The following is a 16400-nucleotide window of genomic DNA, read 5'->3' on the forward strand; positions in this document are numbered from 1 at the left end:
TTGTGTGTGTGTTCAATAGTGCTACAGATTCACTTTGGATTCAAACCCAAACCAGAGGGTCGGCAAGGGGTATTTTCGTAAGCTGTAATCAGTTCTTTTTATTTTCGTAATAATGTAATTTAAATAAGTGACAAACGTAATTTCGTAGACATGGGCAAGGTGTAAAATGTAACCAGTTATTTTATTCGTCCGTAATTTGTACAAAGATCTTAGTGTTCAGGCGTATAACGCAGTTCCCACATTAAATGTCGTAATTCTTACACAATTTCCAATTTTGATTCTTAAACACAAATTATTAAATATTAAAGTGTAAAATCCTCTTTTTTTTACTGTAAATGGAACTTTCGTTTTAATTCCCGTAAAAACGTAAAATGCCTTTTTATTTCCAGTAACCTGTACCAGCTATCCCCTTTGCCCCCTTCAAACCATTTACCATCCGTCCGTGTCTGTATCCGTGTATAAGGAATCTCCGCTCGTTGTCATGCGTGTAAACTTGTTGCCAGGTTAGAGAATGTTTCATTTTAGACATATGATACTTTGCTGGTTCCGTAAAGAAAAGAGAATTTGACATCCGAGTGTGATTCGACTTTCCCCGTTTGTTTCAAATTGTTGCTCACTTGCCGGGCTCACTTGATGTGAAAAGAACTCCGGAAAATGATTGGACATGCATCGCGTTTTACTATGATCTGTTTTGAATAAGAACATGTATATTTCCCCTCTCGCCCACAGTCAGGGTCGGGTGCAGGATGTGGGAATCAGTGGCGTCTTCACACTGATATGCATAAGTGATGAGAAATGCACTATCATACGCCAAGCCCTCGCCATTGCCTTCAAACACCGTGAAACCAGCTGATTTTTCATAATTGTGGGTGTCCTTTTTTGAAGGCAAATTCATTTTACTAACCATGATATCAAAACAATTCATTCGTACCGGTTTAACAATAAACTAACAGCTCGTCCCAAAGTTTTCCACAATTACGTAAATTCTCACATTAGTCGTTGTATTGATGTTTGAAATATCAGTACACATGATCTATAATTGTCAAATAATAAAATATACGTATTATATATCATCGTCTCAACCGCCCCCACGAACAAATATTTGTAGGACAAATGATGCAATCGGTCGGAATGGAATTTATAACTTAAAAAACGGTTATAGTATTTCGTGGTTCAATGTGTAACCAGTAAATGCGTTTAGAGACTAAAATTTCTCTAGTTTTAACCGGGGAACTTTTTTCTGAGAGCATATCGTTTTGGGATGTAACATTAATGATAATGTGCTTCACAAAAATAAAATTTCCTTTCTATCGAATATCAGCAAAATGTCATGTTTGTATTTGTGTTTGGTTGTGAAGTCGTTCGTCATTTTGAATATAGTGAATCTGTTAAAAATGTTGTTATGGACGGACGATCATTGATACAAATGATATCGACGCAACCTTTCACGTACCCGTTTATCATCCGGGATAGTTGAAGATCACCCCACCTCCCACCATGCGCTGATTTCAACCAAAACGCATGTTTGTGAATGGTCCTGGAAATACGCACTGACGACAACCAGGACCAATATGGGTTCAAGTTTCCCACAGATATTAGCTATACGCATATGTGTCACCCGAATGGGTATCCTTTTTCACCACAATCTGCGTTCTGAAATCGAACCACATAAAGTGCGTATGTAATTACTAAAAAACAGTGCTCTGCAACTTGATAGGTCAAAAATGATAAGGCCGCACACTCCTAACGATAACTTGACATGTAGGCGTGAATCGGCCCTCGCCAGCCGAACGGCATCAGGACAACACAACTCACGCGACCTCGTCAGGCTACCCTACCGATTGTGCTTCGAAAGACGCAAGAGAAAGGCGTTTACCAAAAACGCCCTCACTAAACTGTTCTCTTCTACGTTTGTTTTTACATCCACATATAAATACTGTGGTAATGAAAATAAAATTCATTGAAGGGGGTTTACTAACGGCAGAAATAAGAAAATCACTACAAATTATTGATATCTGGCTAAGTGAAAGGCTCCATTTATATGACTTGTTGTCTTCAGTGATAAATACAAAATTCTAGCAAATAAATAATAAATTTAAACAAAATAAAATATAAAAAATAATGATTAAAAAAAAAAATCTAAACTAGAATTGCAAGTAAAACAATTACAAACTGATTTCTCTATTTCGTTAGTCCTACTCTGGTGGCCATTTTAAATTAAAAATTGGTTAAAATATAGTTCTACCAGTAGAATTCATCATTTAAAACAAGTGTGAGTACCATGTTTTTTTCAAAATGTTCTCCAAAATAATTTAGCAAAATTTCACAAGATTCCAATATCAGAAGTGTTAGGCATGATCACAGGCACTTGAACAGATTAATATGACTGTGAATGAATATATATAATATAATATAATATATAGAGACTCTATATTAAGTAAATAAATTACTTTCATTTACATTCATATAAACCAATTCAGGTGCCTGTGGCCATGACCTTCATTAAAGATACAATATGGACGAGAACATGCAATTTTTTAATATTGATACTACAAATTGATGAATACATTGGATTACGAGTTATAACGTAATAGAACTGCTGTTCTAAAACAAAAAAATTCATGCAATTGTTTCCACTACTTTCAATCCAAGCAAATATGATATCAATATTAAGATGGCATTTTAATAAGTTAGTAGCATACGTACTTAAATTGATGAGGTAGGTATGTTAATGGCCAAACAAAGCCATATTTAAATTGATCCAATATATAAAATAAATCCAATTTTTAGTTCACGTGTTCCAATGGACCAAATGAGGTACATTTTATCCTAATATATTGATGATTAGCATACTGTAATAAAATCATTCATATAATGGAGATGACGACAAAATGAAGTCAATTCTTTAATAATAATAATCCCAAATTAGCGCTATAATGCTAATTTCATAGGATGAACACAGATATACACATTACAAATTTTCAAAACTTAATAAGCTAATACAGATGGGGGAAAAACTACTTTGCATATGTACTATTATTTATATCAACATGTAATATGTAAATATCAAACACAGATATGAACATTGTAGACTAGTTTGCGCATAAATTTCACCAAAGACTACCAGTTTGCAATATACATAAATTTCCATGCTGACAAGCTGGCAATGTAAAAGTTACATCTATTTAATCCAAGATGGCGACCCAATCCAAGATGGCATCTAAATCCAAGATGGCAGTCCAATGGATCTCATCACAGGCATGTATAAATTCCTAGATGCACATTAAGTTGCCAGGAGAAATTTGCTATAAAATGTTTATTATTTTTTTGCTCATTATTTTTAAGTAAGTTTTATGTTATAAGAAAAATAAAAATGGTTAAATATAAATGACAGCTTAAAATTACCAATTTCCAGTTGCTGGGAAGTTTCACCTAATTTACATAACGGCATTGAATAGACACCGAGTTAAGGGGTTTTGTTTGTCATTGAAGGACAGTTACATAGTCGGTATGTTTGTGAAAAAAATAAAGACTCTCCAGTTGGTATGAAGGGATGGCTAGATCTCATGGGTCTTCATTTGGAGAAGTGATAGGCAAGTGGAGGGATCACTCTCCTTAATAAATGAGGTCTGAATTTGATAAATTGATATAAATGAAAAACACAGATATTAGACTGTCGCGTGCATATCAATGACGAGAATTTGTGAACTCATGGTTAGAAACAACATTCAAGTAAGTATTGCAGTTGCACATCCAGGTTTTTTTCATGGTTTATGGTATTCATATTTTTAGATTATTCTATATTTCAAATACATGCATGCAAATACAGGCAAAAGTGGTCTTCCTGGTGTTATTTTCATCTGTCGACACATTTTTCAACTTTGACATGAGTCTATTGGGCTTTAACACACTAAGGAAAGTGCTGGGGGGGGGGGGGTTATACACAAATGGCTAATTTACATAACTCTGCGATAATGTTGTTAATCCAAATTTAAGAATGAGGACACAAATATTTATCTGAAATTAACATGATTTCGAGGAGATTATCACAACTAACATTTCATCTTTTCAGTCAAGGCTGTGGCAATGTACAATCTTAAAAAAATTAAAGAAAAGCTTAGAAAGAACTCCCATGTGCTGAGGGTATTGGAGGAATGCAATACAAATAAGGGATACTGTATTACACATAATATACACAGTACACATACAAAAATTGCATTTATTGCATGCAAAATGTGCCTTATTTTGACCACAGCCTGTGCTGCATCATTCAATGCCTTCATCATAGCATGTCCTTATCTGCAGCAATGCTTAATATATTAGTTATGCATATTAATTAGGTCACATGACCATATATGGGCATCTGATTTGTTGCCATCTCTAGTCCGATGCCTTCAATATTGTGGGAAAAATGCATAACCCTGAATGCAACAGTGCCTGAGATATTAGTTATGCATGTGAATAAGGTCACATGACCCAATTTATACAAAGTAGGTAATTAATATGCAAGGATTTCACAACACTGAAGTAATCAGATCTGTTGACTACCAAAAGCACCAAGTTTTGAATGATGAGTGGTATTATAGATATCCATGAAACACCTATAAATTTACTATTTTGTTTATGCAAATTATTAAAATTAGGTAATTATTATGCAAATTGAATAAATTAATATGCATGAATTTCAACTAAAAACTAAAACTGCTATCCAGTAAAAAATGCATGAACACGCTGAAGAACGGTGGGTGAATCAATGGAATTTGGTGAGAATCGAGTGACACTGACATTAAATGTTAAAGGTCGACTTTGTTGTTGACTGCCATACCTTCCTTGAAGTTGTTCTCTCAGACGATAATTTTTTTTTAATGTTTTTTGATGATGTATGTGACATATTTGAGAAATTTCGTTAATCTTAGCAAATAAAATACAAACCTAAATATCGAATGGCAAATGATATTAATTGCCTAAAAATCCACAAAATTAAAATGTTTAGGGCTGTCTGCGAGAATTATATCATCATATTCAGTACTCCAGAAATATCAAAGAACCTAAAAATGTATATTAAAGTCCAATATTAAAAATAGAATAAAATAAAATAAAATAAATAAAAAAGATACATCTTTGACAAAAACATCAAAGAGTCTAAAGAAGTATTTTAGTGTCCAGTTTTAAAAATAAAATATAAATAAAAAAAGATATTCTTTTAATTAAAATACTTTCTGGAAATTGCTAAAATCAGAGTGGATTCAAGGCACACGATGACAAACCCAAAAACAAATCTGTTTTGGTGTAAAGGACATTGACAGAGAGATATATTATCCCAAGAAAAATAGAAATTGGTTCAATTCAACAGTTAGTAGCACAGTTTTACTGAAATCGAAGTACTATTCATAGCTTGAAACAACTTATTCACTTCAAAAGCATTGATCTCCTGTCAATGCATCTAAAAGATAAACATCATGGACTTAACGCTGTGTGAATAAAAACGATGACAATAGATTTGATAAAAAGCATATCTGGCAGAATGCGATTAAAAATGTACACTTCCCCACAGTCGACAATCAAAAAGACCATATGCTGAAGAGCAAATAAAAATACTGATGAAATTGGCGAAAATCAAGTCTGGCAGCTGTGTGAATGAGATGCAAACTCGTACTTATCTCCACAATCATGTCCGCATATATTACACTGAAACGGTTTATCATATCCGTGAAACCCCCTGTGGATTGTGAAGAGTACGTTATCGGGAAACAAGATATCGCAATGCTGACAACGAAATACTTTCTTTTCATTCAGCATTGATACAATATCCTGCGTAGTCAACGAGGTTTGTGTGGCGGTGGAAAACTTCTGTGTTGAGGTCGCTGACACTTCAGAGGATGTGGGTGTTGCAGAGCGTGCTGTGTGGCGGTTGTGACGGTGTAACGATATCGGAAAGGGATCTCGTTGAATTCTGTCTTGCGAAGAAGATTCATCATTTGGATTTGCGGGTGACTCAGTTTCCATCAAAACGTCATCAGCAGCGTTAACATCATTCGTTGAAGTGCTAGCAATTGGACTTAATACATCAACTGTTCCACTGGCAGAAATAGTTGGCCGAGATGGCGTAGAGGTCGTTGACGGATTCACAAAACAGTCAAAGTCAGAGAAATAGTTAGACATAGGTGCAGGAGCGGTGGTTGTAGAGTTACTCAGGTTTTCCGAGCTAACCGCACATGTACTTGAAACAGCCAACAAAGGCGGAAGCATATTCCCTATTGAAGTGCTGTAGGTAACACTTGTACCTGCATTGGAATAGAGATGGCTATTCCCACTGACTGTGCTTTCAGTTTGAGATGAATTGGGGTCAACCACTGCAATATCAGCGTGGAAATCTCTCAAATGACGAATGAAGACGTCTTCTAGCACGCACTGAAACTGACACAAATTACAATGAATTTTTTCAATACACGTGTTGTGTTTCTGTTTCATGTGCACATTTAGAGTATTTGACTGAGTAGCCGCATATGGGCAAAGCTTACACTTGTACGGTTTCTTTCCGAGATGGCGACGCTCATGAATAAGCCGATTAGTTGGATAAGCCGTGCTGTAATCACAATAACGGCATTTGAACTTTTTTTCTTTCGCGTGTGTTCGCATATGGCCATACAGACTCCTGAGATTTTGTCCTTTGAAGCTGCATTTGTTACAAGAAAAGTCGTCTTTTCCATAATTCCCTGAATTGTTTTCACCTTGATTGGCGGAAGCACTGTCTAAAGAAACCGACTGCGCAGTGTACAGATTAGTTATTTCGGTACTCGTATACTGCGAATCACTATGCCTACCGCTTCCACTCGCTTCACCTTCAATCTTAATATCCATAGCATCATTATTTATGCTTATCTCAGGGACACCATTATCAATGACTACAGTATATGGCTCTCTCGTTGCTGACTGATTTGACCCAATGCCACTCACAGTTTCTGTCAGTCCATTCGGAAGCTCACTTAAACTATCACCAGCGTGTTTAACAACATGTTTAGTGTACCTTGGTTCACTGTCGCAGCAAAACTCGCAATGCGGGCACTTATAAATACACTGCTCGCGATGGTGCGCTAACACATGCTTGTGAAGCGTGGTCGACTGTACAGTGGCATAATCACAGTACTTGCATTCATATGGCTTTTTGTTGAGATGCATACGTCGCTCATGAACCATTCGATTTCCAGCATACTTTGAGATATAGTTGCAATATCGACATTTGTAGATTTTGTCACCTTTGTGGTTCTCCAGATGACTCTCATAGAAAGACATATTATTTGTCGTATAGGGACATCTAGTACAGCATAAAACCTCCATGATATTCCAATTGCACGCAGTCAACAGAATATCTTAACTGTAAAAAAAAAAAAGTCATTGTTTGTTATACAAAAACACCCAAATATTAACTAATCATTCTCTATATTTTACTGAGCATGTAACCATAGCAATGTAGACATCTCCAGAAAGCTGGAATAAAGAAATATGAGAATGGGTAGATATGGCTGAATATAATGAAACATAATGTTTGAATGGTCATCTTCAAATTACAACTTTGGACTAGCCCTGTTCATCGATAGTTCTGAATCACGGTTAATTTTGCAGGCAATGTTTCTCAGTGGTGGACCACCTTACATCCACCTATTGTATTCTATGTTGTCTAGACAATAGATTCATATGTGAGATTTGCCAAGACAACCCTTTATTACACCTGTGGGCAACTTTCACAACTACTGGGGGTAATCTGTATCAACGAGTAACTGGAGTGTAATGAAAACTGCCTTGACTTGAACACAGTGAGTGAACAAAACCATTCTCAAATGCGATATATAGAGAATAGATTCAATTTAAACCAAATTTTGTGCAAAGCTATTGCTTGAAATATTAAAATGATAAATTTAACAAATAAATAAAATGATTCTGATTTCAAATAAAAACCATTGGGTTTATAATAACGTATATTATATATAACGTATAAGATTTGCTATTGAAACAGGTAGACACACTCAACCCAAAACTCCAATTGATAATAGAACTTGCATAAACTGTCCTCAAAATGAAACTGAAGATAAATTACATTTCTTCATGGATTGTCATCTCTACAACAATTATCGAGACGAAATGAAGGAAAATATTGAACTCTCTAAAAAAATAGAAAATAAACAAAAAACATTTATATATCTGATGAGCATAAATAACCAAAATATAATTAAACAAGTTGGGAAGTATATTTACAGATCTTTTGAAATCAGAAACGAAAATTCTTTATAAACTCATTACAAGGCACTTTCATTTACTTTTATCTTATCATTAACTAACTCGACTTCCTTTTATTACTTTATTGCTGTAGACTGATAGAAAGATTGTATTTGTAAGGATGCAATAAAGATTATTATTATTGTATCACAGTGCCTCTATTGAATGATGTGCTCTTTCGTCAATGGTCTATCATTAGCTATATGGACCGAGATAAGAACAGCGGCACACAATTAGCACACGGCGAACTGGTTCGAAAAACGTGGCTCCGAAGCTACCTACATTACGGCTAGACAACTATTTACACTGCAACACCGACAACAGCTGCTTTTCCATATACGCGCCATCGAACACAGCATAGCAACATCACTTCAGTATTACAGAACCAGGCAAAAGTGTTAGGAGCATACCATGAAATGTAAATTTTCGACAAGGACGCAATTAAGGGTTCAAAAGATGACCCCTCCCCAATCTACAGATATGTGCAGTCAGATTAGTGTGAAAGACTGTCATAAACTCAGTCAATGGTCAAGTTGGGGCCGTGTCTTGAAGATTGGGTCTGATTGCACAGATCGCGATCAATGGCCACGATGTATTATGTCAGTCAACAGCACAAGTTCGTTAACTGAAATTAACAATATATCAATCTGGGTAAAACTATCACTGGCTCATACTCACCGCGTTTTTTTCTGTACGACAAAGACGAACACAAAATCACAGTGGAGTAAAAATAGCACAAACAACGAAATGGTGAAATTAGTTAGTTTGCTTCTCAGTTCCTCCACAGTAGAAAGTGCAAATGTTTTATTTTCGCATTTGATAACACACTGTTTATTAAAAACTCATTTGGTCATTACAAATGATTTCCACGCAGCACACTTCAAACTTTCACAACATAAACATTAGGTAGCTGAAACTGAGCCAGACTAATTAATCAAATTAATGAGCGCCCTCCAGTGGCAACAAAGGTTTTGAATTGTGTACAGTTCATGAGACATCAACAGAATCCTGAAAATAATTATTAAATTTTTAGACTCTTCTATTAAAATTAAAGTCATGCTGAGTGAAGAATCTTGCGAGGCATAACCTTCAATACAGTCTACAGGTTCAGTGCTTCAATATTTCAGGATTTTTATGGTGATTCCAATAATCAGTGGGATGTATTCTGCATTTTTTTGAAATTCAGGAGTGATATTCATGTTGTATTGTTATGTTAGAAATTCTTCATCCTGCTGAAGTTGAATATTTTAATTGAATTTCTAGGTTGTAATCGAATGTCTATGTATGACTATTTCAATTTTATCATGCTATGGATAAATCTACATCAACTTCTAGTGAATCAATACTGTTCGTTGTAAATAACGTCACTAAACTTTGTAGATGTACATCATGTGATTGATGTGATTTCGATAAACAAATGAGTTAGCAAAAACTGAAATACCAACGTATTAATAACTGTTTCAAAATCAAAAGATTTCACTGTCTGTCTTGGAAACAAGACTTCTTCTGTTTTTGAGACAACTAAGGGAGTAAAACAAGGCTGTGTAATCAGCCCTATGCTTTTTAACATCTATATTAATGACTTAAATGATGTATTACAGGATAGTTCAATAGACCATGTTTCACTATTAAAATGACACTAAAATTAGCTCACTCTTCTATGCAGATGACCTAATTTTACTTTCCACAACAAACACTGGTCTTCAAAAAGACTATTGTTCTAATTGGAAACTTAGTGTCAATTTAACATAAAAAACATTGTTATTTTCAGAAAAACAGGTTTAAAAACACATGATAAATTCCTATATCTTGGAAATCATATCAACTGTGTTAACTCCTATAATTACTTAGGTGTTACAATGCAGTCCAATGGGAAATTTACTGAAGCCAGACAAAACATGGCAGATAAAGCCAACAGAGCCTTATATGCAATGTTAAGACACATTCCACCTGAATGCAACTGTAAAACATTTATCTATCTGTTCAGAACATGTATTCTTCCAGTACTCATTTATGGTTCAGAAATTTGGGGAATTGAAGTTTTGGATGAAAACAAATGGGACAAAACTACAAGTGAAAAACTACATTTGAAATTCTGTAGAAATATTCTAGGCCTGAATAAATTTGGTGCAAATTTAGCTTGTAGGGCAGAGTTGGGCTGTCTGCTGAACCTTAACACCTAAAATCAGACCAATCAGAGAGCAGCTTGTTTCTTCACAGTTTATTCTTCAATGCATCAAATTCTACCAGATATTTAATTTTTTGACTTAACTGCAATAGCGCGCCGAAGTCTTGATATCACAATTATAAAGTATTCTGACTCTAAAATGTTGTTTTAAGGGGTTGACCATTAGAAACTCCAGATATGGGATAGGAAGCTGATGAAAGAAACACTGGGCAAAACATTTTTTTCTTCTTCACTTCAAAGTCAATATTTGTGTAAAAACATCAATTTACCTTTCAAGATTACCAAGGTAATAACATTGTATTTTTCTTCCTAATGTTCCTGATCCCTCCGAACACCCTACCTAGCTTTTAACGGTTAACAGGCCCCAAGTCTTGTATCTAACTCCCCACCACAAACTGCCACATATCTTGAAACTCATTCTGGACAGCATTGTGGCAGTCATGAATTTAACCCTATTACTACAAGGGACTTTTATCTGTGCTCCTTCCAGGGTGCAATTGTATTCACCGACATCTTTGAAATAGTAAACAAAGCTCTTACAAATCAACTGCCACCTGCAACTTCTATAAAATAATCTCATTCCAACCAGTAGTTGCCATTGAAACCAATCAGTGCGCCCTTATTAAGTTCTCAAAATTGAACTTTGTAATCGTTTTGAACAGAAGCAATTTGGTTGAATGACAATGGATGGTTAACAACCCCCCCCCCTTAGGAAACCTTTGTAAATTTAGTAATATTACAATTTGTCCAAAGACAAACAAATTCATTACCTGCATTATAGTAAACAATTTCAAGATTTACCGGTAATTTCACTCTTATGAATTTTCTTGGGTTCTTATTTACTAATTGTACAGGGAAGACAGTTCTTGTAATTTCACACATGAAATTAATTTTGTGATAATAATAGTGATAATCTGAATAATTCATGCCTTCACAGTACCCGACACAACTGCATCTTGTTCATTTGCCATTCATGGGGGTTCAATGCTGTAGACACAAATGTGTGTACTATAGTCGCAGCATGACAAACATGCTTCATCTCGTGAGTATAGTACACACAACTTACAGGCTGGGAATCAAAAGACAAAACGCAAAGACATGAATTTACTCTGTGGCTTTTTATTTGGTTTTAATGATTGAGTACTAATAAATTGTACAGTCACAGTCCATTGCAATTGTTTAGTTTATTATTACACATTCTTCTGTCCAGCTCGTGGTGCCCCGCCAGGCTGAAATATAAAGTTAAAGCACATTAGAAACAATTATGAACATTTCAAAATTGCTAGAGGCATGTTGAAAATCAATGTGAAATATTTACTAGCTCAGAGATACAGTTTAACAGAAAAAACATTGTTCGGAAAATAGGAATTTGTTAGCTCAGTATATACAATAAACCATTATTCAAAATCAATGTTTCAGACAATTTGCAATTACAGTACCCACACAAAATTTCAATCAATCCTATTGGTCTCAAAGGCTGCATATTTGAATTACTATGTAGAAAGTTTCATGTTCAAAGATGGAAATCATTTATTTTCAGTTATTGGCAAAAAAAAAGCAGGTTTCAGCTTTAATGCACGAGAACTATATAAAGTTCTATTCGGAGTGAGAAAAAATTAAATTTTGGGTACAACATAAGGGGGACGTATAAACGACAACTAAATTATGTTGCACAGCATGCAAACATCGGCAGCCAGCACACTTTTGATAAAAGCACTTATTTCTACATACCGTTGGTCGGAACCTTGGTGGTGGTGTACGATCTTTTCTAGCTTCTTTCGACCTGTTTCTGACAACTTTTGAATGAATAGCACAACTGACACAGTAGTGTAGTTTGGCATAAAGTTTAGGTAGAGCATAGACTGAAAAAGACAACAAAATATTCTATTAAATGTATTGCATAGCACAATGAATGATTAAAAATTGGATGACATAAATAAAAATGTTCCAGAAAAGGCGATATTTTCCCAAAACAATGTCAAACTTTAAAGTTAAATTACTGAACTATAATAGAGGGCATTTGAAAAGGGGGTGGGCCTGGATCTATGTAGTTTACATTTGGTCAACAGCTGCAATATGGGGTGGAACACACAAGACAGAATAGAATACACAGAATGTGCATGTGTAAACCAGCATCTAACCTAACTTGAGATTCCTGGTAGGAAATTTGTGTCAAACTCAGTGTTATTAGGATTTTTATGAATCAATCGCAGTTTCTGTAGTTACTGGTTTGTTTTTTTGGCATTGGTGTAAAATGAGGGTCCATATTAATTCTCTTGAAAATACAATTTTCATGATATAAATTGTACATACCAAATAATTTCTTGATGAACAAACTTCACAGTGACCTCAATAATTTGAAAAAAAACATCAACCTCATTGTCATCATTTGCAATCAACGATAAAGTTAGTTCGGTAATGCAATTTTATTGATAAATAGTTGACATTGTACCATATTTGTCCCATGTAAAGTTTGTTCATCAATAAAGTATTTAGGATGTACCGATTTTTTGGAGAGATAACTACGAATCCCTATTCTACATAAACACTGGTTTTTGTTCAACCAATTTGGTCCAAAACGGCGGGCTGTGTACACCTCATTTTGTATTTTTTTTAGATAGGTTTCAGCCTAAGTGTCCTCCCCCAACGTCAAGGAGCCTAGAATTTTTTTGAATAGGCCATTTTTGTACTCGTTTGGTTGTATGACATACTCACAAAACATTCTAATTTCTAAATAAAAAGAAAAGAATGAACAAAAGTGTGGACCAAACACGAAATATATACACGTTACCTACCCTCATATACACTAGCGTCCGATATATCTCTGACAGCAGCACTCTCAACTATGTTTCTGATGACGAATTTTTTTATGGCCTTGTCTTTCGGGACACACCGTGCACAGTTGGTACAACGAACAGGCTTGACATGACCACGTCCCTTCTTATTACGCCCGTTATTACGTCTCTTTTGCGTCTGCAGACGAAAACAAATTATTTTGATTGGTATTAAAACAAACACTACTGAAAATGTTCCTAAAGTTGCAACGCCCGGTTTCATCTCATGGGCGCCGCCATCTTGGAAAAGTACACATGTTTCGGTGACCACAAACACATTGAGACGGTAATAAACACAACAAATGAGCATTAACACCGTACAATTTCGCAACACGTGCTTACGGAATAAAGATATAACGTACAAGTTTTAAAAATAAATGCAAATTCGACAAAAAACCTAGAATATTGTGATATTTTATTCGGAGATTTCAGTAGCACTCTTACCATTTTGACTGCTACGAGAAAAAGGAAAATAGTTCCGGTGTGATTTTGCAGTAGAAGTCCGCCGTGTGACAGTGATGTTGTGATAATTTCCCAAAAAATTCAAAATGTACAATACATATCAACATTACTGCACTGAGTCAATATATTTACATATTAAGTGAAATTTACCGATAAATAACAGTTTAATCATGATTTCAAAATAAATGTGCATAAAATCACAGAACTAGCGTAGGGATACACCACTTTACATCTGGCCCCTGTGCTTTATCTTCTGAAACCCATGAGTGTATTTGTTTGAAATAACTTTCCTCGTCTGTATACTAAATTCAGCAGGCACAAATGTACATGTATATCCCGCCCCCACTCCCTATATTTAGGGGGGGGGGCTATGCTTGTTCCCTCATTTTTTGACCCCCCCCCTATCTAGGGAAAAGAAGAAAATTTAACCCCCCCTTTCACGGGCTTTTCCGATGAATTTCACCCCCTATCTAGGGAACTTTTCAGTCTAGAACTCCTTTTAAACCCCCCTTTTTTGTATATCTCGATATCTCGGGAAGTGTTTTGAAATACACCCCCTATTTTGAGAATCTCGGGAAAACAAGCAAAAAATACCCCCTTTTCTACGATTTTCTCGGGAAAATGTTCCCGAGACAGGTCGTCAAATAGTACCCCCTTTCCCGAGAAAATGGGAACGCGCATGCGGCCCCCTATGGATCCTGAGTGGGGGGGGGGGGGATGTATATACACCGTGATATTAGTACGAGTACCATCTACTACGAGCAATATTCACGATTTCGCTGTTCTGTTCTTATGAACAAAGAGGCTAAATTAAATAAATAAGAAAAACGTAAATTCGTAGACATGGAATCAGCTATTTTATTCGTCCGTAATTTATGCGAAGATATTATTTTTTGGAAGCGTATAAATGTCGTAATTCGTACGCAATTTCCAATGTTTGATTCTTAAACACAAATTATCAAATATGTTATAAAAAATTTAAATGAAATTAGGAATTTGCTTTATCTGTAAAGTGTAAAAAAACATTTTTTACTGTAAGTGGAACTTGTAAAAAACGTAAAATGCCCCCAAACAAAAACGCGAGATTATTTTGGACAAATAAGGTTTGACCAAAATATCAAACATATTTGGATAGAAAAAATTATAAGAACATCATTGTGAAAAACGAAATATAGTCGGTAAAAAAATAATTTACACAGTAAACTTGCAGTTAATTACAATATTTTGATTTTTTGAGCAATTCCACTGGATTCACTAACTTGGCAACTGAAAACAAATAAGTTATATTGTCATTCTACGTGTTCACGCGAATTTAATACTTATCAACGAAAATAAGGAAATTAAAAACTTGGGAATACTAGTAATTAATACGTTCACAGTAATTTCACCGAGTTTGCAATTCATAAAAAAATTAAATGCTTATTTATTTATTTATTTATTTATTTATTTATTTATTTATTTATTTATTTATTTATTTATTTATTTATTTATTTACTTATTTACTTATTTATTTATTTATTTATTTATTTATTTATTTATTTATTTATTTATTTATTTATTTATTTATTTATTTATTTATTTATTTATTTATTTATTTAACATATCAGAAACATACGGCATAATAAACGATAAAAAAACGTCTGGATTAATAATATTAGAATTTTGCGAATGAAAAACATTCCACGACAAAATAATCCTTCCTCATTTCCTAATAATCTTCGCTTTTCTTCAAGTTTTCCGAATGTGAACTATGGATATTTGTTCGAAACAGGCTTTATTTTATTTCCTAGTTCAAAAAAAAGAACAATTCCTGTGAATCCTATCCTCGCATCGTGTGGGATGACTACAGGCGAACTGTCGAACGTTTTAAACAATAAGAGCCTAAACATATATCAGATTTTAATCAATTTGGGCATTTATAAACCGTTCATTTATTTTTGTAAGAATCTCAGTCATTGGGTTTATACACATCACCAATGTACGCATTATAGTATTATTTTTCTATCTTATAAAAGTTATTTACAAATCATGTACATGTAATTGGCAACAACAATTTATATGTGGTAAAATAGTTTATACAATAAATTGTGTGTAACCATTGATAGGAACCTTTTATTCTCCGAAATAGTGCGATATTACTACTAACAGTATTTACTTTTTCAAATACGTTGTAACATAAAGTTCTCGTCTACAATTACCTCTAGTGTTAATTTTACAGTTCTGATACAAGTTTTGTCGTGCCACCCACGCAACTTAATTCTTGTTCAGTTAAAATAATGAGTTAAAGTTACTGATATTTAAACACCTTTATTAATATGTTGAAGTAATCATGTTTTAAATGCATATTGATTTATATTTTACGAATACTTCAAAGTTGACTACAAAAACAATGATTTCATTTTACTTTAAGTCAGCCTCGCATCGTGATCCGACCATGGCATGAATGGTGAACTAACTTATTAAAACATGTTAACATTTGTTAAGCGTTACCTACATTACCCGAACAATCTATGTCACAAATAACTTAATGTATCGATTCAGTAGTTAAACATAGAATTTTAATATTGCAATATTTGTTGGTTTGATTTTATGTCTGTAACTTTTGTCTCAATGATGGCTTTAAGAGGAATTTGTATGTATAA

At 34.3% G+C, this 16400-nt stretch overlaps 2 protein-coding genes across 2 annotated transcripts; both read right to left on the reverse strand.

The window, feature by feature from the left end:
• Positions 1-2892: 2892 nt before the first annotated feature.
• Positions 2893-9023, reverse strand: LOC102809095 (uncharacterized). Its single transcript, XM_006819042.3, has 2 exons — positions 8953-9023; positions 2893-7375 (listed from the first exon to the last, which is right to left on the reverse strand). The coding sequence occupies exon 2, from the start codon at positions 7336-7338 to the stop codon at positions 5617-5619; it is 1722 nt and encodes a 573-aa protein (XP_006819105.1). The 5' UTR covers positions 7339-7375; positions 8953-9023; the 3' UTR covers positions 2893-5616.
• A 2538-nt stretch (positions 9024-11561) lies between these two features.
• On the reverse strand, positions 11562-13818 carry LOC100377082 (small ribosomal subunit protein eS26-like). Its single transcript, XM_002736817.3, has 4 exons — positions 13741-13818; positions 13258-13435; positions 12194-12324; positions 11562-11691 (listed from the first exon to the last, which is right to left on the reverse strand). Exons 1-4 carry the CDS (start codon positions 13741-13743, stop codon positions 11653-11655), a joined length of 351 nt encoding a protein of 116 aa, XP_002736863.1. The 5' UTR covers positions 13744-13818; the 3' UTR covers positions 11562-11652.
• Between the last annotated feature and the right edge of the window lie 2582 nt (positions 13819-16400).

This window comes from Saccoglossus kowalevskii, chromosome 22 (assembly GCF_978046115.1).
Source record: "Saccoglossus kowalevskii chromosome 22, keSacKowa6.1, whole genome shotgun sequence".
NCBI lineage: Eukaryota > Metazoa > Hemichordata > Enteropneusta > Harrimaniidae > Saccoglossus > Saccoglossus kowalevskii.

Excerpts from the sequence above, each read along its gene's own strand:
- LOC102809095 (XM_006819042.3), bottom strand. The coding sequence starts at position 7,338 with ATGGAGGTTTTATGCTGTACTAGATGTCCCTATACGACAAATAATATG.
- LOC100377082 (XM_002736817.3), bottom strand. Across the intron at positions 12,325-13,257 it reads GGACGCTAGTGTATATGAGG|TCTATGCTCTACCTAAACTT; the intron begins GTAGGTAACGTG and ends TGTCTTTTTCAG. Across the intron at positions 11,692-12,193 it reads CACCAAGGTTCCGACCAACG|CCTGGCGGGGCACCACGAGC; the intron begins GTATGTAGAAAT and ends TTTATATTTCAG.